At 40.4% G+C, this 27586-nt stretch overlaps 3 protein-coding genes across 5 annotated transcripts; 2 read left to right on the top strand and 1 right to left on the bottom strand.

Annotated features, from left to right (window-relative positions):
• The first annotated feature begins 1637 nt into the window (after positions 1 to 1637).
• On the top strand, positions 1638 to 8733 carry ubxn6 (UBX domain protein 6). The gene is made up of 11 exons (XM_037115441.1): positions 1638 to 1830; positions 2392 to 2549; positions 3634 to 3701; positions 3790 to 3918; positions 4065 to 4162; positions 4301 to 4376; positions 4480 to 4564; positions 4692 to 4911; positions 5857 to 5987; positions 6094 to 6242; positions 6775 to 8733. Exons 1-11 carry the CDS (start codon positions 1748 to 1750, stop codon positions 6898 to 6900), a joined length of 1323 nt encoding a protein of 440 aa, XP_036971336.1. The 5' UTR covers positions 1638 to 1747; the 3' UTR covers positions 6901 to 8733.
• A 1095-nt stretch (positions 8734 to 9828) lies between these two features.
• chaf1a (chromatin assembly factor 1, subunit A (p150)) lies at positions 9829 to 20236 on the bottom strand. Its single transcript, XM_037115439.1, has 16 exons — positions 19603 to 20236; positions 17824 to 17871; positions 16594 to 17222; positions 15808 to 15870; positions 15418 to 15662; positions 15229 to 15310; positions 15044 to 15112; positions 14531 to 14748; positions 13945 to 14113; positions 13603 to 13683; positions 12796 to 12891; positions 12414 to 12663; positions 12057 to 12210; positions 11602 to 11923; positions 11294 to 11378; positions 9829 to 10720 (listed from the first exon to the last, which is right to left on the bottom strand). The coding sequence occupies exons 1-16, from the start codon at positions 19664 to 19666 to the stop codon at positions 10608 to 10610; spliced, it is 2688 nt and encodes an 895-aa protein (XP_036971334.1). The 5' UTR covers positions 19667 to 20236; the 3' UTR covers positions 9829 to 10607.
• A 155-nt stretch (positions 20237 to 20391) lies between these two features.
• scamp4 (secretory carrier membrane protein 4) lies at positions 20392 to 27458 on the top strand. 3 transcript variants are annotated; one of them, XM_037115444.1, is made up of 7 exons: positions 20392 to 20852; positions 21360 to 21382; positions 21584 to 21712; positions 21868 to 22024; positions 24122 to 24223; positions 25476 to 25593; positions 25727 to 27458. In XM_037115444.1, exons 2-7 carry the CDS (start codon positions 21376 to 21378, stop codon positions 25913 to 25915), a joined length of 702 nt encoding a protein of 233 aa, XP_036971339.1. In that variant the 5' UTR covers positions 20392 to 20852; positions 21360 to 21375; the 3' UTR covers positions 25916 to 27458. The 3 variants fall into 3 exon arrangements, with proteins under 3 accessions (XP_036971339.1, XP_036971337.1, XP_036971338.1); XM_037115442.1 differs by having other exon boundaries at positions 20518 to 20852; positions 21355 to 21382; XM_037115443.1 differs by lacking the exon at positions 20392 to 20852 and adding an exon at positions 20919 to 21251 and having other exon boundaries at positions 21355 to 21382.
• The last annotated feature ends 128 nt before the right edge of the window (positions 27459 to 27586 follow it).

Genomic DNA, 27586 nt, shown 5'->3' on the forward strand with positions numbered 1-27586 from the left:
CTGCTAAAAGACTGGATGCTTCATTACAGTTTACATTATTATCAAATCTGATGTTGACATACATCACAACCTTTACCCTCAGTAGGTAGTTAATATGTGTCAGGAATAAAGGATCATTTACTCATCAAATTGTTTTAAAACATGTCCACAAAAACAACAGCATGTTATGTGCTGAGTGGTTTGATCATTGAAACTTTTACTTTAATTATCTAAATGTGACAGTACTTAATTGTATTGTAGGTGTTATCATTCAGCCACAATCTGACTTTAGTCAATTTAAATGCTAAAAAAGCGGGTCACGTTTGTAGTTGCCTTCAAATATTTGTTTTAACATATTGTCACACTTGTGCTTCAGTTTCATCAGTTGCTGCTGTCAACATTTTTTGGCCTATTTTGATCAGAGCTGAGATGTCAGAGAGTGTGAGGGCAAAGCAACATGTCAACCTCACCAACATGTAAAATAAAAACAGCCACAATCACCTATAAAAACTCTAGTCAGCAACATTAAATGTCAGTTGAAGCTGTCATTTCCTTTGCCTCACACTTTAAAGGGGGGTGACAGGACTTACAACCCATTCATCTCTTTCAGGATCTGACAGGACATAGAATTGTACCTCTCATTGACGTGTGTGTGTGTGTGCTTTATGTTCCCAGTCATAAACTGCTCTACTACAGCAGAATGGTCACAACATTGTCTTCAACAAAGTATAGTTTATATTCCAAGAAACTACAAGGAAAGAAAATATTTTTACATTAATTTATTGAAATGTTTTCATGGTTGTTGTGGTTTTGCAGCTGAAACAAAGCCTAATTTCTCCAAAATAATATAAGAATATCCAGTAATATGTACAAATTTTATCTGACATAATAAGAAATCTGACTTTTTCTGCTTGATTGACACCTGATATAGCCTTTATGTAAGAAATTAAGTCTTAATTTTATTCTCAATAAATCAAAAGTTAAAGGGAGTATGTAAACATGGAAAAGCATGCAGCAGTTGGGGGATGTATGTCTGAGTATTTTAAGAAAGTCCGTCTGTGAGAGTGAGGAGGCATGCACACAATTCAGTTTAATGTTAACAATTCAAACAGAACACTTAAACAGGCAGGAGTATTTCTATAATGGTTATTGTGGTCCTCTGGGTGGAGGCACTAAATCTTTTAGTGGCCACTTTGCGAGCTGATGGATTTGCAAATTATGGTAATTCTGTGGTGGATCCAAAGCTCCAGTGTTGTGGACGATCTCCTCCGCCCTCCGTACCTCACATCATGGAAACACTAATACAGAAGCAGGCAGGATATGGATATGATGTGTAGCTGTAAAGAAAATTACAACATCTTCATAATGTCCACTTCAGAATAATTATTTAATTGATCCAAACTGTAAATTAGTTCTTTGAAGAATTGCACCAGTTCTTGAATATGATGAAAACTAAACAATTGAATAAATAATACTTTTTTGTATTTATTTAATGAATTCACTTAATTTAATTTAATTTGACATTATTTAATTCAATTTAATTTGACATTATTTTATCTAATTTAATTTGACATTATTTTATTTTATTTTATTTTATTTTATTTATGCCACCTTCAGTTCTGCCCTTGGCCACACGGGGGCGACACCACCCCTTCGGAGGCGGAAGCAGTTTCCTGTCAGCTGCTACAGTTTTGTTTTGGTCCTCCTCGTAGCTGAGCGTAGCTAGCTGCACTTCTCCTGTTTGTGTCGCTGCGACAGCTGAAGGGAAATGAAGAAGTTTTTCGATGACATCAAGAAAGACATTAAGTTTAAATCTGCGGGACCGGGGAAGAAACTAACAGAGGAAACCGGGTAAATACAAAACTTCTTCTCAGCGACTTCTTTAGCGCTAGCAACGTAGCTAACTGTCTAACGTTTCCAAAATTTGAATTAGCATACAGCTAACTGCTGGTCATGAATGATTATTGGGTTGATATTAACATGTTGTAAAGCTAACTAGGGGAGTGATGATTAGTAATTTTTAGTATTTGTGAAGTAGCGTTTAACTGGCTGTCTGTATTCCGCCGTTATTAACTGGATTATATAAGACAAAGTAGGGCGGAAAGCGTCCATCCAGTATCAGCCTGAGTTAATCTCTGAGTAAGCTTATTCAGCCACTAGTTTAAGCGAGCCAGCTAAAGTTAGTTTCAGTCGTAGGTAAGCCGCCTACCTAAGGTGCTCACCAGAAAAACAGACCTGCTGTGTCACTGACGTTTGGACAGTGTCGTCGTTAGCATGTGGTAGCCTAGTAAGCTAACACGAACACTTCTCAAGTGTTGAAAGGAGAATTTGTGGCTCTGTGCCGACGGAAACGTGACGGACAGCACGCCTCTTCACTTCACTTCACTTCTATGTCCTTTTCAAACGCTGTAGTTCCAAGCCCGATGTGGTGCAGAGCAGCTCCAGTGCCAAGAATAATCGCCATGCTCCGACTGAAGGAGCCCAGCGGGCAGGAGCTGCAGCCCTGGCCAGGATCGAGCAGCGGCAGAAGCCGAAGGTCCACACCTCCCAGGACGCCATCAGGCACCAGGGTGAGACACACAGCCCTCATCCAGCCGTGGTTCCATCAGGGTGGTGTCTGAAATCTACATGATTTCCACGCCCACCTTACATCACTGTTAGTATTTTGGACTATGTGATGTTAATGCTGTGAATAATGTTGCTCACATGCAGCTGTCACATGAGGTCGTGTGTGTCGGAGCCCTAATTCAGATTTGGTTCATGGGCTGTGGTAGTGACAGACCTGATGAAGCCTTCCATTTATAGGCCACCTCACACCATCAGGTTGTTGAAACAGATGATTTTTAGTATTAGTATATCAATACATGACTCTGAATGGTTTTAGTACTCATTTTCCTCAGCATTGCAACACTTGTTACCAACTACACTCTATCTCTGTCTTCCTTCCAGCGGAGAGTTAACACATGCACTGCTGCAGTGCCCACACAGGCCCACCTCCTCCCACTCTGTTGTCTATAATTGTCTGGAGTAAATTAACTTAGAAGGTGTTCTGCTCAGCACACAGTACACAAGTGTCAATATGCCCTCAATGTTTTGTCGGTTTTTCACCTGAGATATCAGAAATTGTAGCGAATATAGATATTTCTCAAGGTGTTATATCGTGTCCATTCAGAACTGTTCTTGTTGATACTCTTTGATCCAGTCCTTGGTTCTTGGACTGCTAGTTTGATTCAGAAAGTGGATTTGGCTGTTGTATGGATAGTAGTCGAATGTCCTAATAGCTAGCTTTAGTTTTCTGTTGCTTATTATTTGTCAGCTTTCAAGTGAAGTTTTGACTTCAGATTTTTGGCCATGATTAAGAGGTCACCGGTGATCTTAATCCATTTTCTTATACATATTCTTTTCTTTTTCCTCCTAGTTTTTTCACTGCAGGCCGCTGCTTCACTCCCTCGTCATGTCTCACATGTGTGATCTTATACTGTGTGAGCATCTGTCCCTGATCAGTCATGTAGTGTGCAAAGCGCATTAGCTGCAAGCCTCCCGATTACAAGGCAAAAAGTTGTGTCACCGAGGCATAAAAGGCACTAGTTACGAGAAAACCAAAAAAAGACTTGAGTATAATTGCATGATTGATTTTCTGTGTTTCATTTGCAGTTAAAAAAGAACTGGAGGCAGAGGCAGCTGCACTGGCTGAAAAAGACAAGGCAGCAGCAGCAGCGGAGGTATGTTTTACATCAATCTGGCATGAAGTTTTGCTCACGGTGATCAGTTTCTAGCCCCACGATATTGACGAGTGACAATTCCTTTTAGGGATCCAGAGTGCCTGTGAAAGATCCCTCCTGCCTCTCAGTGTCAGGTGTGTATTTCACCTGTCCGCTCACTGGAGCCACATTAACAAAGAGTGAGAGGGAGGTACACATTAAAGAGGCCATTTTAATGGTACGTCTGAAGATATTGTCCCCTGTTTTGGCTTTAATTATTGCTTGTTTGCACTTCTCAGCAACATCTTACTTTAATCTAAATGTGAATTAATGTGAATCCACTGTTTATCGTTAGTAAAACATGTACTCTGTCGTTGCTGTCAGCGGTTTGAGGAGGACCCAGTTGAGGCCTCTGTTATGATGATCCACACGTTCAACAAAGACAGAGAGAAAGTCAAGGTTGCCGTCGACATCATAAGCAAGTAAGAAACTTTGCAGCTGTTAGATGTGAGGTTATCATTTAACTAGCTGATTGTGAATTTAAGGTTTTACTTGTTTTCCTAAATTATCACAGAGTAGAGGATCGTAATTACATGTTCTCTTCATTGTTTTGTCAACAGGTATGTTGACAATATATGTAAGAATCCCACAGAGGAGAAGTACAGGAAGATTAAACTCAGCAACAAAGTGTTCCAGGTCTGTTTGTACTTTCATAACAGATTAAGATTTATTGGCATCCCTCCCTTTCTGCATTTCTTTCATAGAATTATATGTAATTTCCTCTCACGTTTCAATTCAGGATAAAGTCCGTAGTGTTGAGGGCAGTAGAGAGTTCCTGCAGGCGCTGGAGTTCATATCCGTGATGCTTCCTGTGGAGGGTCAAGGTAAATAAATCCTGCTGCCTTTTAAATAAACAACAAGGCTGTTGGGCTTTCTTCGATTTATCACAGTCAGCAGATCATTTGGAAAGTCAAGCATGGCTTATTTTGATTTGTCTTTCCTGTATCTCAGAGGAGGAAGAGGAGTTCCTGGTGTTACCGGAGCAGAGTCCAGAAGCCCTGGAGTTGATGAAGGAGAGGAGGGATCGTCTCCAGCGAGGCGAGCCGGTCAGAGCTCAGCTTGACAGACAGCCTCAGGCGTTCAGACCTTCTCCCAACGCCCAGCGCTTCGAGCTGCCGCCTGAGTTCTACAACCTGACAGCAGATGAGCTCAAGAAGGAGCAACAGCAGAGGTACAGACTGCAAGAGAAGTTATAGGCGCTACATTTTGAAACATATCCACCGATAAACAAGATCATATTTGATGTCTAGCAAATACACCGCCATAAAGTACATTCCTTATCATGCAAGGGAACTGGATTTCCTAGATCGTGTGATGTTTCAAATCCAGCTGTGCCTGTGGCAGAGCAGGCAAGTGTTCAACTAATCAGTAACCCTTGACGAACTACTGGCAGCTATGAGCGTGGTTTAGGTGTGATGACTAGTGAAGGAAGCAGCTGTTTGTTTAAAAACAGCAATGGCAGCTCCTCAATAAGTTAGCGTAGCTGCTATAGTGTCAGTTACATCAGAACTGGAAAGGATATGTTATTTAAAGGAGAGCAAAGAGTGAAGGGTGCTTTGTGGAGTCCTTTCCAAACAAACACATAATGTCATGTTATTGTGCAAATCTAGTCTTCAGAATGATTCCTCACATCTGCATCTGCTCCCTTCCAGTATAAACTCCTGACTCATTGTGCTTGATTAAATCTTGCACAAGACGCTGCAGACTGTTGCCAAAACAACCACATAAATGTCTGTGCTTTGGTGCACAGCAGGCTGGTTGGTTGCAGTTTGTGCTGTACACAGTTTCTCAATTTGAGAAAAAGAAATCCACCCTCCCCTCAAACCACTTAATTACATGTTGTTGAAAACATGGCGGCTGTCAGACATTCACTGTGTCCAGAAATTCTATTAATAAACAGATATTTATTTGCACTGGGCTGAATTTTCGACTCCCCTCAGGAGATGAGCAGATGAGTGTAAACAGCCTCAAACACACTGATCAATAATGTGTAATGATGGATCTCAGCAGGAGCGTGGTACACCTCAAGCCATGAAAAGACAAAAGTGTGGTCTACTGTTGTTGGTCCATCATTTTAGAGAGCCTGCACTCAATGCACTTGTGTTGTGTTTGCCAGGAGTGAATTGGTGGAAAAGAACGCTATGCTGCGCACCAAGGCCATGAGGGAGAAGGAGGAGCAGAGGGAGAGAAGGAAATACAACTACACCCTGCTCAGGATCAGACTGCCCGATGGAAACCTGCTGCAAGGTGAGAGCTTGTTTTACAAATCACTACAGGTCATGAGTCAACACTCGGACTGATCGAGCCCTGATAGAAACTGAAGCGAGTGAATAAAGAGGACTTGTGATTTCAGGGACCTTCTATGCGTGGGACCGGCTGCCTGTGCTGTTCGAGTTTGTCCGGGAGTCCCTGGTGGACGGCTGGCAGCCCTTTGAGCTCATCGCACCTGGAAGTCAGAAACTACAAGAGTCTGATGAAGTCGCTCTCGCAGAGTGTAACTTGGTGAGTCAAAAACCGGAGTCCTCTCATGAAACTGGCCCAGAGAAAGTTTTTGTGTCGTGAGGTCGGTGCTATTTTTATTTTCTCTCATCAAATCCAATGAAAAAGATTTTTTTTAAAAAGAAGAAAAAAACAGTTCCCTCAGAACCATGAACACACACTACAGCTCAAGTTTATTTTGGGTTGGCACCATACACATTGGCCTGATATCAAATACTCACTGCAGCACCAAATGTGTCTTCATGACTGCTGAAAAAAGTCCCCTATGAACACACTGTCACTGTGGCACAGTGGCATATCATTTTAATTGATTATTTATCTTGTAAAAACAAAAAAAAAAATGTTTTCTCCATACAGTGATATTTATATTTGAGAACTTTAAGGCTCTGGTAAATACATTAATGAAACAAACAATTGGTGTAACATTCATCATTAAATAACTGGAGGTTGCCGTCCAAGGTGTCATCTTTTATACACCCAGTATTAACAGTTTCCTGCAGTTAACATTACACTGTGCCTGCATGTTCACCTTCAGGTTCCTGCAGCTCTGCTCACTTTTGCCTGGGATGCAGCTGTGCAGGCGGATATTGCAGCTGCAGGTGGAAAGAGCCCCACACTCCTCAAGCCGGAACTGCTGGAAACCATTCGGACCCTGAGCTGAGGGTCCCTCGCTGTCCCTGAACTCCCCCCTGCTACAGTACCTCCCATTTCTGGCACTGATGGGGTGAAATTGCCTCTTACAGAAGACTAGCGATGAGTTTATTTTTACAGATCCTAACCTGAGTCAGTAGCAGTGATAGTGGAGGGGCAACTTCACCCTAATGCTTCTGCTGAGCACCCCTCCCTCTCTCCATGTGGGGATAAAGCCACACTACAGATGGTGTCAGCAGCACATTATGTTTAAGGATGAATTTTGCTAACAGATGTGAAAGGAGAAAGAACAAGGGCCAAGTGGTGTTTTTGTCGTATTCTGAATGAATGTACATGCTGTGTGGTGAACAGACTGACAGCAGTCCTCTGTAACAGTCAGGTGTACTTCATGTGGCATGTTCAGAGACCTTGTTTTTACTGTGTCCGCACTTCCCCTCCTCGTTTTGAAGTAAACATTGCGTTGGACTAACAGTGTACACCTCTGACTGTAGAGAGTCAATTGAATCGGCTCAGATATTGACTTGTGTTGGGTATTTCAGTGCCTGGCGTCTTTCATTTTAAAAGCTGCAGGGTGTCAGTGCTCCAGCTTTACTTTCACACTTGAAAGGTTGTTATCTCCGTTCAGCAGTGCTCAAGTTTGAACAGTGTTTTGTCTGATTTAATGTGATATGAGTCCAGCTTGTCCGTTTTGTCCTCTGCAGAAGCCTCGCACTCCTTGGTGTTGTGTAAGACTCCTATGATTTCTTAAATAGATTTTTATGTCTATGAGCACAAGCCTGAATTATTAGTTTTTTTCTGATCAATTTCACATAAAAGTGAGGTCAAAAACTACAAATATTACTTATTGACATGTTCCCCCAAGGTTTTTAAAGGCATTGGCCATGTGCTGAGGGTACCAAAATATGTTCTTATATTTTACCAATCTTAAGCACTTTCCAGCATTATGCACAACTTTGTAAAACAGGTGTGTGAACCCCAAACACACAGCTTTGTTGACACTACTCGTGTGATTAATGGTTTTAATTGTAGAGGCTCACTGCAGACGCTTAATGTAATGTACTCGCCCTGGCATGCAGGCAGGCATGAAGTATCTTTCTGTTGTTAAAAACTGGCAGCATGGACTCGTCTTGATGGTGGTTCTGTAATTTGTTTGCATCAAACACATTTCCTTGATATAAAAATTGTCTATATTTCAAACCGCGTGGAGTCACAGCGGCTACAAGCCTGCTGCATCCAATGAGAAGTCAAAGATATGAAAGGGACTGAAGATTCAAATTGATCTCTTGACTTGTGTAAAATGTTTTACATCCATACTTTCCCTTGAAACATGTCAGTGAAGGTTAGTACTTGTATTTTGGCAAGGCTTCTGCTGTCTACACCAGTTTAATCTATAAAAGTTTATTACAATTTCTCCTGCATGTGTTTTGGTTAAGACGACAACAAACCTACCTCTCACTGCTCGTCTCTCTGAAACATCCCAAGAAAGTTGTATACAAACATGTAATAGATCTTAAAAGTCCCAGCATTGTTTATTTTTTTTAAACCTCACACCTTTACAAATAGTTGCACACCAAGAACACATCTATAACTGCAGGGTTAAATTTTCCCATCATCTGTAAGGCAAAGTCAGCCATAAGTGACATTTCTGTCTTACTGCCGTCTCGTTCAGCCTGTCCACCAGTGACCCACAGGTATTCAATGGAAGGAAGGTGTAAATGTTTTCTCAGCATTGTAACCTTATTAAACGGATTAGTGAGCAGTTGTGATCTGTCCAGATGTTCTGAGTTGTGTTCTGTTGCTTTTTAACCTGCCTGTAATAAAGACCGCTTGCATTGCATCTCAACTTTTGTTTCATAAACCCAATTATGAGGCAAAGCAGTGTTTGATTTTACCGTGCTAAATTTCCTACAAAGAAATGTATTTCATTAATGCTTCATTGAAAACAAACCAACCTAGCAGCTGCTAGTGGAGCATTGAGGGTTCAGGGCATGTCTGACAAATGTGAAAATGTTATAATGTTTAATATTGCTGCTCAATCACATTAATCAAAACACAAATTACTGGATCAGACTGTCGGGACCTTTTAAAGATGCTCCCCAATTGTCACTATGTAAACAGTAAAGCAAGTCTTATCAAGGATCAAAAAAGATGGTCAACATTAATAAAAACTGCTGAGGAGAGGTTGCAAAACAACAATTTTACTGCCCTGGGGTGGCCAATCATATTCCAGACATCAATACAATTAAGATTTGATAGAATTTACTAAATAAAACCTGACGTCATGGTCCCCATGCAGCCTGTCAGCACTTGAGTAGTTTTGAAAAGGAAGGGGAATTAAGAGCTTATTTTTCCAGATGTGTTTATTACCAAGGCATTGTATTAGAACACACTGAATTTGATACTCATTTTCTTATTATAGATACTTATTATTTCAATATTACACTTACTTTAAGGAAGGGAAAGGCTAAAGTTGATACACTTTCAGCCAGTAAAGTCAAATCAGTTGCTTGCAATAGTCTTTTTTTTCTGTTCATCGTCTAAAAGTGTGAAATTAGTCTACAGGCGAGAATTCAGTTAAACATAAAGAATGACTGTCAGTGATAAATGAATATGAATGTTTGCTTGGGTGTACACCGAACAGTTAATTGAATTAATTCGTATCAAATAAAGCAAAATACTTAGAAAATTGCAGTGCCCAGGTGTGCATATATGCAAGTTGTCCAAGGGTTGAATACTTGTTATTGAACAGATCATGTGTATTTTTGTTAAGACTCACAGACGAGAGGAGTAGCCTCAGGCACTGCTGCATCTGGTTTGTTTTTTTATCATCCACATCTCAACCAAAACAGCAGTTCTTTATAAGACCAGCAGCTGTCAGACTGGTGCCGGTGTTAGCGTCATGTTACCAGATGAACCCACATGAATGGCAAGGAGTGAATAGAATATAAAAGTGCAGTACTTTTATTCAGGTTTAATGAATTTATCCTGTTCAAGTATTCTTGAAAAAATACAGAAAATACATATTTATAAAACATCGTGAAACTGGACCTAACTGTACAAGTACAGGTATAGCAACTACTCCAGTGAGCTGTCAGAATTAGAAATCGCAGAATAAATGGCCCCACTGAATACAAACAGAAATGTTCAGACGGACTTTCAGCCTCTCATTTCCCAGCTCTTATTTCAGTTAGACAAGAGGAAATCCAACCATGCTGTGAATTCAACATTTCAAAACCGTAAATAATGCTGATCACTGTGTCTTGGATGTTTCTTGTGAAAATCGGGCATTACTGTTCTGCTCTTCCTCCCTCTGTTCAACCCAATCTGCTGTAGCTAAAGCAGTGCTAGAGAGACTTTCACCTTCCCATGCCAAACATTCCTGACTGAAAATTCAATCGCAAAAATCAGACACATAGTTAATGAACACTGGACAAACGAGTCTGTCCTCAAATATCAATTCAGACGCTCTGATTTTATGCACAACTACATTTTACAGGCAAGACTCCTGACTCCTTTAAAATATTTAGGTGAGAGTGAACTCATAATACTGAGCAGACCCCACCTGCTGAGAGTCGCTGGTACCAGAGCGTGGTGCTTCATCTTGCTTGAAGACTTGATTTGATTCTGTCTTGGACGCAGTAGAGTTCAGAACCAGATGGGAGGAATTTGAGGGAAACTTGAGGGCAGCTTGGTTAGAGGAGACGGTCTGTCCTGTTCTCAGGCAGTGGCCAGTGTAGGAGCAGCGCTGGCTGTGGGAAGAGCAGCTGTGTCGGAGGGGGTCACTTCCATCGGACAGTCTCCATCACTGGACGAGTTCTCTCTGGTTGGACCTACAGAATTTTTTTACATCAGTTTTTTTCCCCCTTCCAAAAACCCAAGGCATCCTTTTCTGTAGAGTGTGGGCATATGTTTGAGGCTGCTGTATAAAACACAGTGGGGACCTCTACAAGATTTATGTCTTAACTAATGTCTGTCTCAACACTGCATCTGTATATTAAGGAGCCAGGAGGTGATCAGCTTGACCAGCACTACAGCCAAAACAATGTCATGGGTTGGATGGATACACTATTCAGTTTGCATATGGAATCTGTACGGGATGTGCTGGCAGACAGGTTTTTAAACTTAAACAGAGCCAGGCCAGCCACTTCTACTGCCCCTCGTCTTTACACTAGGCTTATTTCCTCACAGTTCCAGGTCAGTACTTGACAAGGACATAAGAACCATATCTAAACCAAACCTGACAGTTACACATCAACTCTTTCCTGCACATAATCAGACACTTTCACAGAAGTATTATACAAATTGAATCATAACAAAAGCAAATAAGCATCTCCCCAAATGCCTTTTTGAATTATTCAAATTATATTTCTGTAATGAATAAAATGAATATATATGTAACTCACCACTCTTTGTGGAGATGATGACACAGTCTTCCTCGTCATCCTCCTCAGTATCAGCTTGAAAACCGTCTGTCTCCAGAGCTTCCGTCTGGAAAATACAGATTTAAGACAATTTAAGCCAATAATAGGGTGCAATCCACATGTGAAAAGCAGATTTTTATTAGATGATTAAAAAACCAGACTAAACTGAGTAAACAACAACTGAGAACATTGCAGTGAAATTTGCGTGGTAATGCCAAAGTCTGTGTTCTTTATCAGTGTTCCTTCAGAATCAGTATTCTTTTATTGTCCCATTTGTTAAATTTGTTTACCTGCTCAGGGTCAGTACATTTCTTCATGAACTTGGTGATTGACATGCTGCCCGTGCTCTTCCTTTTATTGGAGGATGAAGATGAGGCGGAGGAGGTCTGGGGTGTAGTGGGAGAGTTTCCCTGAGAGCCTGTGGCTGCCTGCGGTTCTTCACGGGACTCTTCTCGAGCTCCTGTGGTGAGGTAGGTCCACTGGCAGGGCACGGGAAGAGCCTCCTGCCCATGACGGGCCAGGACCTCTGTGTGCACATACCAGCAGCAGCGTCTGTAGGTGGAGCGCTTCTCGTACACAGCATTGTCTTTCATGAGGCGCCGCACCTGTATTCTGATGGGGGGAGAAGTAATTTTACAACCTTGGAAATGGACTAGATGTATTATGAAGACATTTGAACATGGCATTTTTTTTTTAGCTCACATCTCATTGCAAAAATTGTTATCACCAAATATTATTGTTTTACCTGGTGGGAATATTTTCTACTGAGCCCTGAGGGCTGGACAGTTCAGGAGGTGATGAAGAGGAGGACTGCTGACGACAAAACTCCTGAAACTCAGTGATGATCACTTTACTGCTGTTGATATTGCCGTGCAGCAGGGGCAACAACTGACCGAGTACTGTGGGGAATAAAGAGCAGAACAGATGTTTTTAGATTCATTTGTTCACCCATAAGATTTTTTTTTTGCCCAACACACAAAAATACAGTAGAAGGTCATCCACTCACAGTTTATCGACACCTTGAAGACACAGCTCTTCAGCCAAAGAAGGCTGTTCTCAAACTTCAAATCATTTAAGTGAATCATGTAACACACACACTTACACAGTGCTTCTCTCTGACACCTCAGTGACTGCTCCTCTGGGCTTGGGCTGGTGTCTGCCTTCGGTAAGGGCTCAACCATACACATAGCATACGGCTGGAAGAGCTGCAAACCAGGTGCTTCTCCCTCCCAGATACAGCCTTTCACCACTGGCTCCAGCACCTTCATCTTCTTCTTGGTGGACATCAGCTCATCCCACTCTCTTGCTTTCATTTTCTGGCGTAGTTTCAGCTTCTCCAGATCACCACCCTCCTGACAGATCAAATGTGTGTCAATAGTGGTGCAACAGGAAGCATACACACACTTCAGAGAAAATCCAAATAGCACCTGTGTCAGATTAAAGCAACAATTCAAAATGGAATGAAAAAACATCCAATATCACACCTCCTCTTCTAAAGCTCCTTCATCGTCTGAGAGGTAGCCATGAGGAACAAAGAAGCCGTCATCATCGTCATCTTCACCGCCTTCCTCCTCATCTTCCTGAAAATGTCAACAAGGCTTTGTAAAAAGTATTCAGTAAATTATTATCTTAAGTTCATTGCTCCTACCACTTTACTTGCTGTGATGAGGCAAAATTAATATGATATTTTGCTGCTGGCTTTTCAGTCTTAAAAACAATTATAAAGACTTTTATATTCATGCTTTTAAAAAGGCCAGAGCACTGTTTATGAATGCTTTTAAAGTGTGTTTCAAAATGACAGCTTAAGAGACAGAAGCTAAACATGAGAATCCACTTGTGAAAACTGAATTGGCTTTTTGTATTTTGTCGTCCAATTTCCACTATTTATACAGGTGCAAGCAGGCTTTTCTCCAAACTGTTGCTGTGCATGAATTTTAGAGACAGCAGCAACTTTTCAACTTGGACCCAATTTCTCATTATTATGTTTTAAAAATACATTTTTTATCTCTTGGGTATACTAATAAATGGGCATCGCTTACAAATGTTCTGCTAGTTTCCAAGCCCTACAAGCTACAGTTGTGGTGGTCAGCTTCTGCCTGAGAGCTGAGAAATCAATCTTAAATACATGCTTCTTTTGGCACTTAATTCAATTTGCAGATGTCAGGGTACCTACAGGTACCTTTTTAAGTGTTTAAGTATAATAGACATAGACACTGAAGTAAACACTAAATAAACAGAGAAGATGTTGCAATAAAACAGTGTCTGTTTTTTCACTCTCGAATATAACTCACCCCTTCACTGTGTGACAAGGATTCTCCAGGTTCCTCTTCCTCCCATTCTTCATCACTGTCCACCTCATAGTCTAACACATCCTGTGGTGACAGAACACAGTCACTGGTCTGGTGGGAATGTAAATATGGATTTCCTGATAGTCAAAATATTAAAATCAGAGCTAAAACCATGTAATCTGACTTTTCTGTTTATACAGACAGACATCTGTGTTGAATTCAAATATATGCCAAAATGATCCAATTCATCCAATAATAAAAAAAGTAATGTTTCGTACTGTTGGGATCTCTCGTGTGGTAACAAGTTAACTGAAGAGGTTGAGGCTTTTCCTAAAAGGTTCTTACCTTGTCTTGTCTGAGTGGGCAGCGAGGTGAGATGTGTGAACTCTTCTTACTCCAGGTTCCCCAGTATGCTGGACGGTAGTTTTCATGGAACTGCAGCAGCTTCATGGGTCCATAACGTTTACGATCAGGCACATCATCTGGTTTAGACCCTTCCACTGTTATACACTCACTGAGAAAACAGTACACGTGGGTCAAGATAGAGAGAATGAATGCTTAATCACAAAAGTTACAGGAAATAACTAAGTTACAGGAAAATGTTTGTAATGTAACATTAAGTGACTGTTTAAAACCAGCATTGTTTGTTCTGCTTTCAACTGCTACGGTAGTCAATGAATGATAGCACACACGGGTAGATGTAACAGAAGAACCCCACAGCCATGATATGTTTCGAGGAAGGTCAGCAAGGAAGTAATATACAACATTTCCCATGTCTTATGAGCATGTATTGGGTTTAACCAGTACAGTTTATCACTTTTGATGTATGTATCAAAACCAAGACCAATCCTCATCTCAGCAATAAATATAAAATGTAAATGGACATGTGGCAATTTACACAAATAAATATAATCAGTATTTCCAGTCCCACCTGAGTGAGTCCGTCTGTCTGGGATTGGTGGGTCCCGACTGGCGTGGTTTTCGCCCGATCCAGTCTTTCAATCCATTACAATTATCAGCAGGGTTCTTCAAACACCGATCCAGGTCCTCCAGAACAGAGTCATCACACTGTACCCGGCACAGAGGTGCCAGAGACACGTTTTCTTTGATCTCAAATGGAGCAAACTTCCCACACGCAGCTGCAAGTGTCTGAAATCGGGACACAACATGTTGCAGTAACATTGTTTCTAGTTGTTTATTCAGTTGATACTCTCGGTTAAAGGTGGGATACAGCTCATCATGGTGTTGCAACTATAACATGGATTTATTTTGTGCATTAAGGTGTTAAAATAACCGCCAGCTTTTAGGCAACAACATAGTGCCCCAATTAACACTGAAGCTATGATCAAAGTGCAGTTTATAGAGGGGGAAAACCCACTTGAACAGTCAAAAACCTTAAGTGAAATCTATTTTACATTTCTGTTATAGTGTGATATGCATTTACCTTTGGAGCCTGTTGGATCTTAGGTTTCTGTAGAAACCTTGTAATTTCTGCTTTCTCCGCTTTGAGGCGCTGCAAACAGACAGACATCAGTCAAAAAATCTTTAGTAAAATGGTCCAATACTAATCTGGAACAAGAAATGCAGCAAGTGCCTAGTTTACACCAACCCTTTTCTTCATAAACTTACTTCCTTCTCTTCTTTCAACCGTTTCTCTTCTTCCTTGATACGCTTCTCTTCTTCTTTCTTCCGTTTTTCTTCAAGCTTTGCCCTGAAGTAAGAAGTCAGCAAAACATTAAGCACACCCAAATCAGAGTGTGTTATATCATATTTTTAACCAACCTTGACTTCAGAGTAACAGGGCCATGATTTACTCACTCTAGCTTTGATTTCCGTTGCTCCTCTTTTGCTTTTAACCTGTCTGCCTTTTCCTTCTCCTCCTTTTCTTTTTTCTCTCGTTTCTCTCGCTCATCCTTTTCTTTTTTCTCTCGTTTTTCCCTTTCTCGCTCCTCTTTTTGCTTGCGGGCCTCTTCTTTCTTTTTCTCCTTTGCAGCTTTGGCTTCTTCTTTCTGGCGTTCCTTCTCCTGTCGCAGCCGAAGCCTCTCCTCCTGTTCTTGTAAACTCTACAAGTGCAAAAGTTATGTCAATTTTTCTACTAAAATAACAATTTTAATAAGTGACAAAATGGATGAAAGTGTTCAAATTAGGCTGTTTGAATTTGAAACATAATTTAAACCATGCTCGCACTTTATCCTTCAAAAGTCTCACCTTCATGGAGCGCCTTTTGATCTTTTTCTGATCTGCTGGTATCTTGGGGGTGGTCTTTGGCCCCTATGAAAAACAATAGTTATTGTCTGAATGTTTTTGAAACAATGACATCCCTCCAAGTCAATGTTTCATTTGCATGATTTATAGCTGGACAAATCATCTGCAATTACACTAATATCGTGCAATATTTTGAAATGGATTCTTGATTACTTTCATACATAAATGTTCTCAAAGGGCTGTCATGTTTTTGATTGACATATTTCAATATATAATACATTTGATTTTGTCAGTAAAGCTAATGTCTAAGTGATATGAGCAGTGGAAAAATAATCTAGAATTTTACCTACTGATCAATTACTTGTATTTTTATAAGTTAAGCTCCGGAAATTGTCAAGTTAACATGCAAATGCTAACCAAATCCACCAAGCAGACGATCACATCAAGACACTTCACTAGAAACCATATATCCAGCAAATGATGGTTTTCCTAGCTTGCGCTCCTCTTGTGTCATGTTTTTCTACAAGTTTTTAAAAAGTGGAACCTTCTCAAGTGTTCAGCACAAGCCACAGTGTTGCACCTCTTAATCAATTAATTACATTTGATCATGCACACAGTCCTAACTGTGTCTGACCACACTGTACTTATTAACGATATTGTTTTTGTGTGATGAACACAGATACATTTACAAAAAAAAAAAAAATCCATACACCGATGAACTAATATTGTTTGATATGATGCATTACTAAGTGGGATTAAATTAAAATCAAGTGATGGCGATGTACATACTGATGGTGTAGTAGTGGGTGTAGGGTCATCACTCTTCTCTGGTGAGCTTTCACATGAGGAGCTGACTGATGGAGATGACAGCATGGACCGGTCCCCCAAACTGGAAACGTTTCCTGACTCATTCTGCTCCTCTGGCTCACTTTCAGAATCCTGAGTTGTGTCAAGCTCAGAGATAGATGCTGTCTGATTCAAATCTTTATCCTCCACCTCTTCGACCTCATCGCTGTCCACTGTGCAGTCTAAAGTGTGTGTTTCAGGAGTGTTATCCTCACTGCTGGATTTCCCAGATGAGGCAGTTTTGTCTTTGCCCTTATGCTTGTCTTTTGTTTGGAGGCAGGGAGAGGCAGCAGCAGGTGGAACAAGGCGTTTTACAGGAGACGTACTGTTGTCCGAGGTCAGATCTATTACCGCCTTCTCATTTGAGGATGCAGGGTGCCTGCGACTCAGGAAGCCATCAAGGGGCCCGCGACCATTAACCAAGGGTGGGCCACTGTGCACAAGGATTGGAGACGACTCATTTTCGTTCTCTCCATCTGGGACTTCTGGTTCAGGGCAGGCATGTGCACAAGGGCGTTTAGGCGGCTGGTTCTCTTTAGGTTCAGGGTTCAGGCGCTTGAACGGGAGACGAGCTGCAAGCAGAATTAAAACAAGTAAATTAAAAACAGTGTCATCATAATGGATGTTGTATTTGTCTGCTTTACGTGGTGCAGGTGATTCAGCTATCACAAAGTTGCTTATCTAAATGCAGTCTTAAATTCTGTAAGGTTCAATGTTACGGCTGGATTAATATTTATGAAGTTAATTAATGTGTTGACCGGAAGACTACACACAAAGTTATTTCAGTGTATACTCAGATTTAAGGGCCTTAAAAAATTCAGGTCCTGTTTCTGTAGAGGACAACTACCTCTATATGATCTGAATTTTAATTTTGTGTATTTTTTTGTAAAGACTTTGTGTATTAGCAGGGTTGGTAGCTCTGTTATTTGAGGTGGGGCCACTACATACACATAATGCCTCTGGAGAGTAATTAACAGAAAGTAAGCAATATATAAAAGTAGTGACAAATTATCAACAGGCATTATGAATGTACAGTAAAATAAGACATGGATGGTAATAAAATGATTGACCTTTCATGCTAGGTTATCATCAATGGCATCTGATAATGTCCTACACTCACAGATCAATTTTAAAAAGTGTCAAAAAAGTTACAAAAATAAACATTGTATTTACCTTGGATAAGTTTCTTGTTGGCATTGTTACTTGACTTACAATCCATGCCTGAAAAGAACAAAAAAATAGGTACATCAGGAAAATAACACTCACAGCCAAAACTCTACTTAATATTGAAATCTGAAATGAACTGGCGATCCAGTAGAGATGCAGTTAACGATTATAATTACAATACTCTTGAGTATATTCTCAATTAATAGATTAGTTGTTTGGTCAATAAAAATGTAATTCAGTGTTTGTCAAAGCAAACCCAAGGTGATGTTTTGTCCACAATTGTAAAGCATTCAGTTTACTGTCACTGTGGAGTAAAGAAACCCGAATAGGTTCACATGTAAGAAGTTGTAACCTGAGATTTGATTTATTTATTTACCTTTTTCTTTCAAAACAACTTGAACCAATAAACTATTATCATACTACTATTAACACACCATAGTAGTTGACAACTAATTCATTAATAATTGCAGGTCTAGACGGAACATAAATCAAGGATAAGATCTGATAAATGTGTGTCTGGTGGCTGTTGTAAGTATTTATAGATATTCAATAGTAGCTGAAGACACAAAGCTAGCTCTAAATGACAGCCACTGTCACAGCAAAGACAGCTTCAAAAATACAACTCATTTGAGTTAAATGAGTTTAACTGAAATAACACATCTACAGCTTTAACCACTCCACCCAGCAACTTTTTATTGTTAAGACTAGTTTAAGGAGTATACCCGCATGCCAGTGCAGATCACATCCTCAGTTCCTAATGACTATTTATGTTAAAGTAAGTTTTATCGAAAGGCAAAAACGTCAATAGATGTATATTGTCGGAAATGTGCTGCATTGGCTGCCACTTCAGTTTGTAACGTCGGTGTGCTAACGTTACAGGGTTACAATGGATGTAATGGTTGTATTTGGTTAGCGCTCCCGCCAACCGGTGTATTAATCGCTGCTGCAGGCCCGATCCAGTCCGCAGGGCAGGCACCCTGTAGGGCTGTCAGGCTCAGACTACATAATAGACTATCACAATACTTAAAACTATGCTGAATAGTCTGAGGGAAACTCTCTCATGTAAGCCACTGCAGCTTCGAGAAACTTTTGAAAGAGCGAGGACAACAGAGCGGCTCTCGAGTTTCACCAACGAAAAAAGCTTTCATGTGAGGCGCTAACGTGAACTACTACACAGATGCTAACACAGCTAGCTGCTCTGCTAACCTAACAAAAATGAGCTACTTTGCTTAGCACCCTAGGGAGAGCGATGTCCTAGCGGAGCAATGACAACAGGGCAAGCCATGTAGCCAAGTTGGCCACTAGGATAACAAGCTAAAGACTTCAGTAATAAGTTGAGTTGGATGGAAAACACTGATAGTTTGGGGCCGAACTCAACTTCCAGCACAAAGTTATTGTTTCTCACCTGACGTCGAAGTTACTGAACTGGCGTTAGGAAACGTGATAATATTAGCAAAGCCGGGCAGCAAGTTAGCTGTACGGTTAGCTTACTATCTGAGTTAGCGGCAGATAGTCACATTTACATTAGTTTATGTTTGCTTCATAACAGTGACAATAGCGAGTTTAACGTTAACTGATGTCTTTGTGGTAAACGAGGTTAATGGTGTTAACGTTGACTAACTTCAACTTCACGTTGACGAAAGGACACTTTCATCTTTAGTTTGTCATCGTTAAGTGGACGCTAAATTGTACACACGAAGAGACACTCGGTCCATATTATAACAATAGACATTTTTGACAAGTTGGTAACCGTTTGGAAGTCTGTCGAACACGGACGGGCATTACCTCTTCTGCGGGGAGTCGCTGCTGCCAAATGTCCGTCCATAGGTGGGTTTTCCGCGGCCAACATCCCAACCACTAACCCGGGGCTCCACTCGGTTAGCGATACTCTCCGTCAAAACAACGGTACGGGTTACGCGAACTTCCAAGAATGCTCCTGGTAACGAACCAAGTAGTATGCTGCTAATTAAACGACATGTAGTTCCGATTTATTTTACATAAAACATAGCGCACTCTCTTTCCGCGTCTCCCACATACTCCCTCGGACTGCCCCGCTGCCTGCCTCGCGCTCCTCAGTCGGAATTGGCGGGAGTGTGTCACTTGCATCAATAACTGTCGCTGATTGGTCAAAACCAGGTTACTGCTCGCCGGTGGAGTTGTTTGTTTTGGGGAACGGCGTTGCTCGTCTACTCGGTGCCTTGTGTCGTTCAACGTATTTTTCTCGCGCTGAAGATTGTGTACGATACTTAAATTGTTGTTTATTAAGACGACATTATATGAAGTCATGTCATGCCGTGGTCTGAAGCTGTTAACCTTTACTTTAACACGAATTACTAGCTAATACGTCCGGGACACCCCGTGCGTTAAACCGAGATCTGTCAGCTGTACAGGTCACGCCTTCTGGCTGATGTTTTGGGCTTTGTGATTGGCCGCGGAGTCTGACCAAGTCAGGGTTGCCATGTTGTGGGTCTGTAGCAGTGAAATGAAAGGAGTTAGAATGAAGTCTGATGCCCTCCTGGTGACTTGTAACTTATGGAGACCAGGCAAATTAGTCACGTCATACTACCACCTGTAGTATAATTGATGAATAAATTAACCTTGTGCTTTGCACATTTACAAATTATCTATTCAAATGCTGATTTACATATATTTGAAAGACCAAAACAGTTTGTCAGTCGCCGCTACCATCCACAGTTTTGCCGGTACAAGTGAAAAATACTTAAACAGTTGTTCCACTTGTCAGCCCCAGGCCATGTCCTTAAACTGTTTACAAATTGTAATTGCATTGGGTGGGATACACACGAAGGGGTTATCATGTTGGGGGTCACGCGTTTCCCGTTTACCGCTCACGTGAATCCTGGGACTTGTAGTTCTTGAGGCTCACGAGCGGGTTGATTATTGCCGGTTGGGAACTACACGTGCTACGGTGCGGCGCAGTCGCAGTGTCCTTGGACAGGATCGAAGAGGCGCATCCTGGATGTTTCCTGGACCCCTGCAGTTGTCGACGGAAACGCAAGGAGACAAACGCTGTACCGGTAACGTTGGCATATCTTTACTGAGCTAAAATCCGCGTTGTGGTGTGTTGTTAGCTGCTAAATGCTGTTTTATTCTTCGTCAACTGCCACCAGGGTAGGCAATGTAGCGGTTACGGCAGATAAAGAGACTACGCTCACCTCTGCCTCTGCTGCTGCCTAACGTGCATTAACAGTTAGCTATTTCCAGTACAATGTCACACACGAGAAAAAAACTGCATAACTTCGTGTAGGCATAGTTTAAAAAAGAAACCGCAGAATTGAGTGTGCTTGGGTTAAAATTAAATAACAGATCGGTTTGACTAAAGTTGGAATAACGTTAATGGAGGCGGGAGAGCGACCGGTTTCAACTTTAACTTGTGACTTGTTAAAGGTTAACATTAGCATGTAAAGTGTGTGCAGGTAATGCTATTAAGCCGTAGAAAAAAGTTTACCTGCCTGAAATTGTATGTATTTGTGAGTGCAACTGTGTTTATTTACTTATCTGTATATTCCTATCACCCAGGAAAGAAGTGGGATTTGAAAAATGGCAGGTTTGTAACTTAAATCTATCTATCTATCTATCTATCTATCTATCTATCTATCTATCTTCTGAAAAGTGCCACTAAACACTCTACTGGTCCACATTCCTGTCTCCTCTGCCATGTATTCAGGCATGTTATAAAATGTAAGAATGGCAATCTAAAATGGTAAGACAGATAGATCATTGGTGACACTTTCCTTCCTGTTTTCAGACCGCATGAATAACTTTCCTCCACTGCCTCAGTTCCTGAGAATAAAGCCATGTTTCTACCAGAACATAGAAGAGGAAATTCCTGCACCCCACCAGCAGTTGGTGCGCAGAGTCTACACGCTTTGGATGTGTGAGTTTCTCATAATCAGTACATTTGCTAACTTTTTGTTTGTTTGGAAAAAGGGGATTCATCCTTTCCTATGCTTGTAATGGAAACAAAAAACAAATCAGCCCTTATGCATTCTTTCATTTTCTCTTCTCTCCACTGTCTTCTGTCCTCTGCAGTGTATTCAGGCACGCTTTGTTTAAATGTGATATCATGCATTGCTTGGTGGGCTGGGGGTGGAAGCGCCACCAACTTTGGCTTCTCTCTACTCTGGCTCATCCTCTTCAGCCCTTGCAGTTACACCTGCTGGTTCAGACCCCTCTACAAAGCCTTCAGGTTAGTCACTCATCCACCAGAATCATATCAAAACTTCATATCATATCAAACTTTTATATGAAGTGCACATCACCAAAAGGGTCCTTGCACGTTACACGTCAGTCAAGCAAGTTTGGCACTTTGACACATGTACAAATTACATGTGCAAAGAGGCAGAATCCTGAACAGACAGTACAAAGGTTTGGAAAACGTATGAGTGCACTAACAGCATTATTAGTGGAAATGACTTAAAAAGTGTTTATAGGATGGGTTACAGTACAGAGAAAAACCCTTTAGTTTGAAAAAAGGGAGCTTGATGAGCAAACTCTCTAACAACCAAACTATTACATACCTAGTGTCCCAAGAACGTGATGTGTATAAAGTAATGAGGCAGGAGTTGTGGGACGTTCAGGCATGACGTATAGTAGGAAGTTGTAAAGCTCAGGTTATGTTTGACCACAATCTGTGGAAGGAGACGCATCTTGCCAATCATCTTTTTCCGTCAGCAGTGAAAAAGTGAAGACTGTAAACAGGAAACCCAATTGTGGTTGTGTATCTTTTCGCTCACATCAGAGCATTTTCCTTGAACTGGCTCAGAGTAATCTGTGGTCAGTGAAAGATGCCCATTATAGCCCAGAGGGTTGAAGTAGGTCAGTGTGCAGGTTCAGAGACCACCTGGGGAAATATCAAAGTTACAAGGACTGTTAGGACAAGTTTTGGTTTGTTTTATTTGTACATCACAAGCATCATTAAAAGCATCATTACAAGCTATTAAAAAGAATATTTCATATATTTTATTAATTTTTCGCTTTATGTAGTAATGTTAGCTATAAAATGTTCCTATAACAATCATAATATACCAAAGACATCTGCTAAGTCATCTCAATGACGCTTTTAGCAGATATAATAGGGTGTGTGTGTTTTTTCTTTATTTAGTATTTTCAAATAACAAGTGTTATCACTGTTGAACAAACCTCATACTATTCCAAGTACTATACTTTAACAATGAGAAAATAAAAGCACACAAACAAACTGTAATATAAAGGGACTTAATCAGTATATAATGCAAGTAATTCAGAAAAAACACAAGGATCCTCGGCTTTTTTCAGAGGATTGAAGAAGGATTTTCCAGTAATTTTTTACTGCTACAAAACTGTGAAAATCTAATACAAATATTATGACACATAAATTCAACATCTTTGTCTTGCAACAAAAACACAAAACTGTATAATATTGTTTTTAAAAGTAAGTCTCACATTGTTTGTTACTAACCACTTACGCACTATGTCCCACAGAAGTTTGCCAGTCTTACAAGTGTAAAAAAGGTTATGCTTCATCTATCTGACAAAATATACTGTACATTCAATCCTGTTCAAATGAAACAGTGCTTTTAAGAATTCACTGCATGGGTAAATATTGTTATTGTAGGACACTTTAAAACTCCAAATAAGATAGAAAGAAAATATGATGGAATTAAATTGATAACAATAATGACAACAAAGTACAACAGCAATGACAAATAATGATTTCATCCAAAGTACAAATATCACAAAGCAGCAGGAAACGCTGATGTTAACAAGTGAATTATCAGTTGCAACCTACACAAAGCAACAGATGTGCCCTGGCAGAGACCCTGAGGGGGAGCATTCCAGAGGAATTACTGTATCCGACTGTCGGTAAGCGTTACACACCCAGAAAATAAAAGTGGGATTGTTTACACATCGGCTTGCTCACACAGAGGGCTTCAGCTCAAACATCATCACCTAATAATGGGCATGCAAAAATTAATCCATTGCTTTTCACCGGTGAATCCATCAATCCATTCCAGCCAGCTGGGTCCAGGCTGCGTTAATTTATTCAATGATATCGAGCCCTTATTTATTACTAAATAATGCTGTGAAGTTCTGGAAAAATATGTGGCCTTATCATCCCTATTTTTTTCCATTGTACTTTCATAATTTGGAGCGTATGATTACAAAACGTGTGTGAAAGTGTGAAGTTCTGTGTGGTGTTAAAAAGACTGATTGTGTGTTGACTAGTAGGAGGAAGCAACATGACAACAAAAATAGAGCAACTCTTGGCTTATTTGTTTTCTTTTGTATCATCCTTTGTTCTCAGGGCTGATAGTTCGTTCAACTTCATGGCCTTCTTCTTCATCTTCTTCCTCCAGTGTGTCTTGGCACTCATCCAGACTATAGGCATCTCTGGCTGGGGAACATGGTGAGTTGAACCAAACCAGCTTTGAAGATTGTACGCATGTTTCCTGCCAGTTTTCTACCAGAGAGAGTGTGTGAGGTCTCGTGAAGGGCTCGTGTCAGATGATAAAAGCAGCTGGAAAATGTGCGTTCCTTCAGGCACTCACATGGTCATGTGTCTGTTCAGATTATGATGCTATGATAGATTTAACACTAGAATATAACCGTTAAGCTAACCCGTGATGAGGTTGTTTACAGAATTAAGTTACAGCTTTTTACATTTTTGTTTACTGATAGTTGAAGCCTGTTTCTGACTTTCTTGCATGGTGTTGGTGTGGCTGGTATGCAGAATCATCAGCTTCTAATTGTTAAATTTAGATATGAAATATGTTAGATATAATTTAGGGTCTGAATAGTAAAAGTAAAAATGTTGATGAATTGCAACTAAATACAGTAAAGTATAATTCTTACGTACAGGTTTGAGGTACTTTACTTCAGAGCTGTGCTTCCATTTTTCTGCTACTTTATACTTTGACTCCACTACATTTATTTGATAACTTAAGATTCAGAGTATTCAGTGTTGATAGGTTATTAAGTGTGACATGTAACCAGTTGTATTGTGTTGTGGGCGGGACATTAAGTGACTACGGAGAGAGAAAGAATTCTGTTTGAGCCCAAGTTAATTTTTCTTCAAGTTAGGCAGAAAGAAGCAAAATTTGAGATGTAGAAAGACACAGGAGTGTCACTGAGGTTTCTAAATTCTATGTTTTTTACTCACAAATCGGTTAAACTATTTATGATGATTATGACAACATTTTACATGAATGTCTAACAGGATAAAATTATGAAGCTATGACATTTTATATCCAAAAAGTAAAAGGTCATCTTCACTGTGACTGTTTTGTAAAAAAAAAAACATCTGGCCACCATTCATAGTTCAGAAATGGCAACTTGAGTCTTGCTCGACAGCATACCAACACCGTAATTCTAGTTTAAAAGCATTTTTAACGCAAACAATTCCCCTAAAACTGAGTGATATTTATGTCTAGTAACTGAACATCTGCTTGTGATAATAACATGGTTACCCATAATGCAATGTGTCGTGTAAAGTCACTGTCACACTGATCGTCATTATGCTGTTTGTCACTGCATCTCACTGCTTAATGGCTCATTTTAAGTAACGTTGTAGATTTGTTTTAAATCCACTTTGCTAATTTGATGACTGTACGACTGACTAACCTGTACTACTCCATCTCACTCTCACCAACACCTCAAAGCGGCTGGATTGCGACAGTGATGTTTTTCAGTTATGATGTGGGCTCCGCTATAGTGATGCTTATCACAACTTTGCTCTTCACTCTGGTGACTGCTTTAATGGCACTGGTTCTCATTAAGGTGAGTGAACACATACGCTAAAACACACTTGCATGTCGTTTGAGTCCCTCATGTATATCATCCCACAGACACTTAAAAACAGACAAATGCACATTATGAACTCATCTGTTCCTCCTTTCTTCTCATATGGCAGGTGCACAGACTGTACCGTGGCGGTGGCGGTAGTTTGACCCGCGCTCAGGAGGAGTGGAGCAGCGGGGTGTGGAAGAGTGCACCAGTGAGGGAAGCAGGGTTCAACGTTGTTGCTCAGTCGGCTCAGGGTCCGAGCTTGCCTCAGTACCCTACTGCAGTGCCGAGCTACCCTGACAACAGTCAATGGTGATAGCTGAGAGTGGCCTCTAGATGGAGACAGATAGCTGGCCTTTTCTGTGGTGCACAAGAAAGCACCTAACAGCGCCATATCACTTCATCCTTATGTGACAAAATACATATACATATTTTTTTTTGAATGAAAATGAAGACAGAATTGCTAAAAGTTTTATCACAGAGTTTTGTCACCAAAGCTCATTAAAGACCTACCTTTGTAGTGGAGGGTTATCTTCGGAATCTACCATTCCATTTCAACTTTGTTTACATCTAGGTTATTAAAATGAATGAGAGAGAAACACAATTTTATGCTCAAGAAATTTGCTGGTGCAAATCTGCAATTGGATACTTAAAAAAAAAAGAGTATAAACTGTCTCAGGATGACAGTATGTGAGGGACGTGTGCCTTATGGACCTTTTATGATGGCATTGTTTTATGTATTGCCAGACGTTGCATGCTAGAAATCATAGTATGCTGAAGAACAGGTGGTTTTTTGTTTTGCAACAAGAGATTGTTCAAACAGCACGATTTTATGAAACCTGTGTATTACGTGTATTCTGGCAGAAGTTCAGTTTATTTTTGATACGCCGTGCTTTATATTTCTTCACGCTTGCCTGCTTTGGCTGTGATTTCTTGAAATGCGCCTTAATATTGCGTGCAGATTTCGCATGTTGCCTGGCGCTTTGCCTTAACAAGTGCTGCTTGTTTTTATGTTTGTTAGACTAGACATATGCTTTGGTGAAACAACATGTGGAAACATTTCAAAAAGTTGTTGGTGCGTAATCCTCTGTGTTTTCTCACTGAGCACTGATGTGCCAAAACACTTGGCTCTTTCCATTATTTTCATACTGGAAAAAAAGGCCACACCCAAAATAGATATTTTGTACTCAGTATTTCTCAGTTTCTGTTGTTCCAAAGTTGCACTGTTTGCTTTTAGTGGTCAGCGCCCTGCCGTGAAAGCACCTTATCAGCTGTTGTCAATGTTCAGTCACTTTCACTTTCCCCCAGATAGACTGAATTTCTGTGTCCAGTGACTGCAGTGTGCTTGCATGCAGCCTATCACGGGAGTGAACAGGAGTCTCATATTTCAAATGAACTGACCTCATGTAACCAATATAAACAACTGAACTGGCTGACAGAATAAAATACTACGATTGGATCAGCAGTAGAGTAAAATCTTGCATGTAAATGTTTTTACAGGCTGTTGTAATGCAGTCTGATGTGTGGACTAATCTACTGTCGTTCAAAAGAATCCTGTTAAAGAATTGATTAAACCCAGTGCATTTTTTGCAGGTAATGTAACAGTTGATCCACTTTTATTTTGGCTCAATTATGCAGTCAAAGCCTGTAAGAAGTGTGAGCACCGGCTTGAAGTTAAAGGTGCCTCCCTCATGGTTTGACTATTTATTTTTTCTTCTCCTGTTACAAAAGTGTCCTTCATGGCCAACTGCCAAATCCAAGCATTTTGATTTTTCTCTGTTATTTGATAAGTGAGAAAATGGAAAAATGTAACCTTTAAATATCGCAACATTTCAATAAATATTCTTATTCCCATCGTGTCTGTCTGTTGTGGCTGAATGTAAAAGATATTTTAGAGGATAAGTTCACCCAACAATGAAGAGTCAGTCATTATGTACTCAGCTTTGTGCTGATGATTAGTTGGGTTAAAAACAACAACAAGAAGAAA

The sequence above is a fragment of the Acanthopagrus latus genome, chromosome 11, assembly GCF_904848185.1.
Source record: "Acanthopagrus latus isolate v.2019 chromosome 11, fAcaLat1.1, whole genome shotgun sequence".
In the NCBI taxonomy this organism is placed as follows: Eukaryota; Metazoa; Chordata; class Actinopteri; order Spariformes; family Sparidae; genus Acanthopagrus; species Acanthopagrus latus.

Bases quoted from the DNA above. Each gene is read 5' to 3' on its own strand.
- ubxn6 (XM_037115441.1), top strand. From the start codon at position 1,748: ATGAAGAAGTTTTTCGATGACATCAAGAAAGACATTAAGTTTAAATCT. The intron at 4,163-4,300 runs GTAAGAAACTTT...TTTTGTCAACAG, and splicing joins GCCGTCGACATCATAAGCAA to GTATGTTGACAATATATGTA. The intron at 5,988-6,093 runs GTGAGAGCTTGT...TTGTGATTTCAG, and splicing joins CGATGGAAACCTGCTGCAAG to GGACCTTCTATGCGTGGGAC.
- chaf1a (XM_037115439.1), bottom strand. From the start codon at position 19,666: ATGTTGGCCGCGGAAAACCCACCTATGGACGGACATTTGGCAGCAGCG. The intron at 15,113-15,228 runs GTAAGTTTATGA...GTCTGTTTGCAG, and splicing joins GGTTGAAAGAAGAGAAGGAA to CGCCTCAAAGCGGAGAAAGC. The intron at 12,211-12,413 runs GTAAGTGTGTGT...TATTCCCCACAG, and splicing joins GTGTCAGAGAGAAGCACTGT to TACTCGGTCAGTTGTTGCCC.
- scamp4 (XM_037115444.1), top strand. The intron at 21,713-21,867 runs GTGAGTTTCTCA...TGTCCTCTGCAG, and splicing joins AGTCTACACGCTTTGGATGT to TGTATTCAGGCACGCTTTGT. The intron at 24,224-25,475 runs GTGAGTTGAACC...AACACCTCAAAG, and splicing joins ATCTCTGGCTGGGGAACATG to CGGCTGGATTGCGACAGTGA.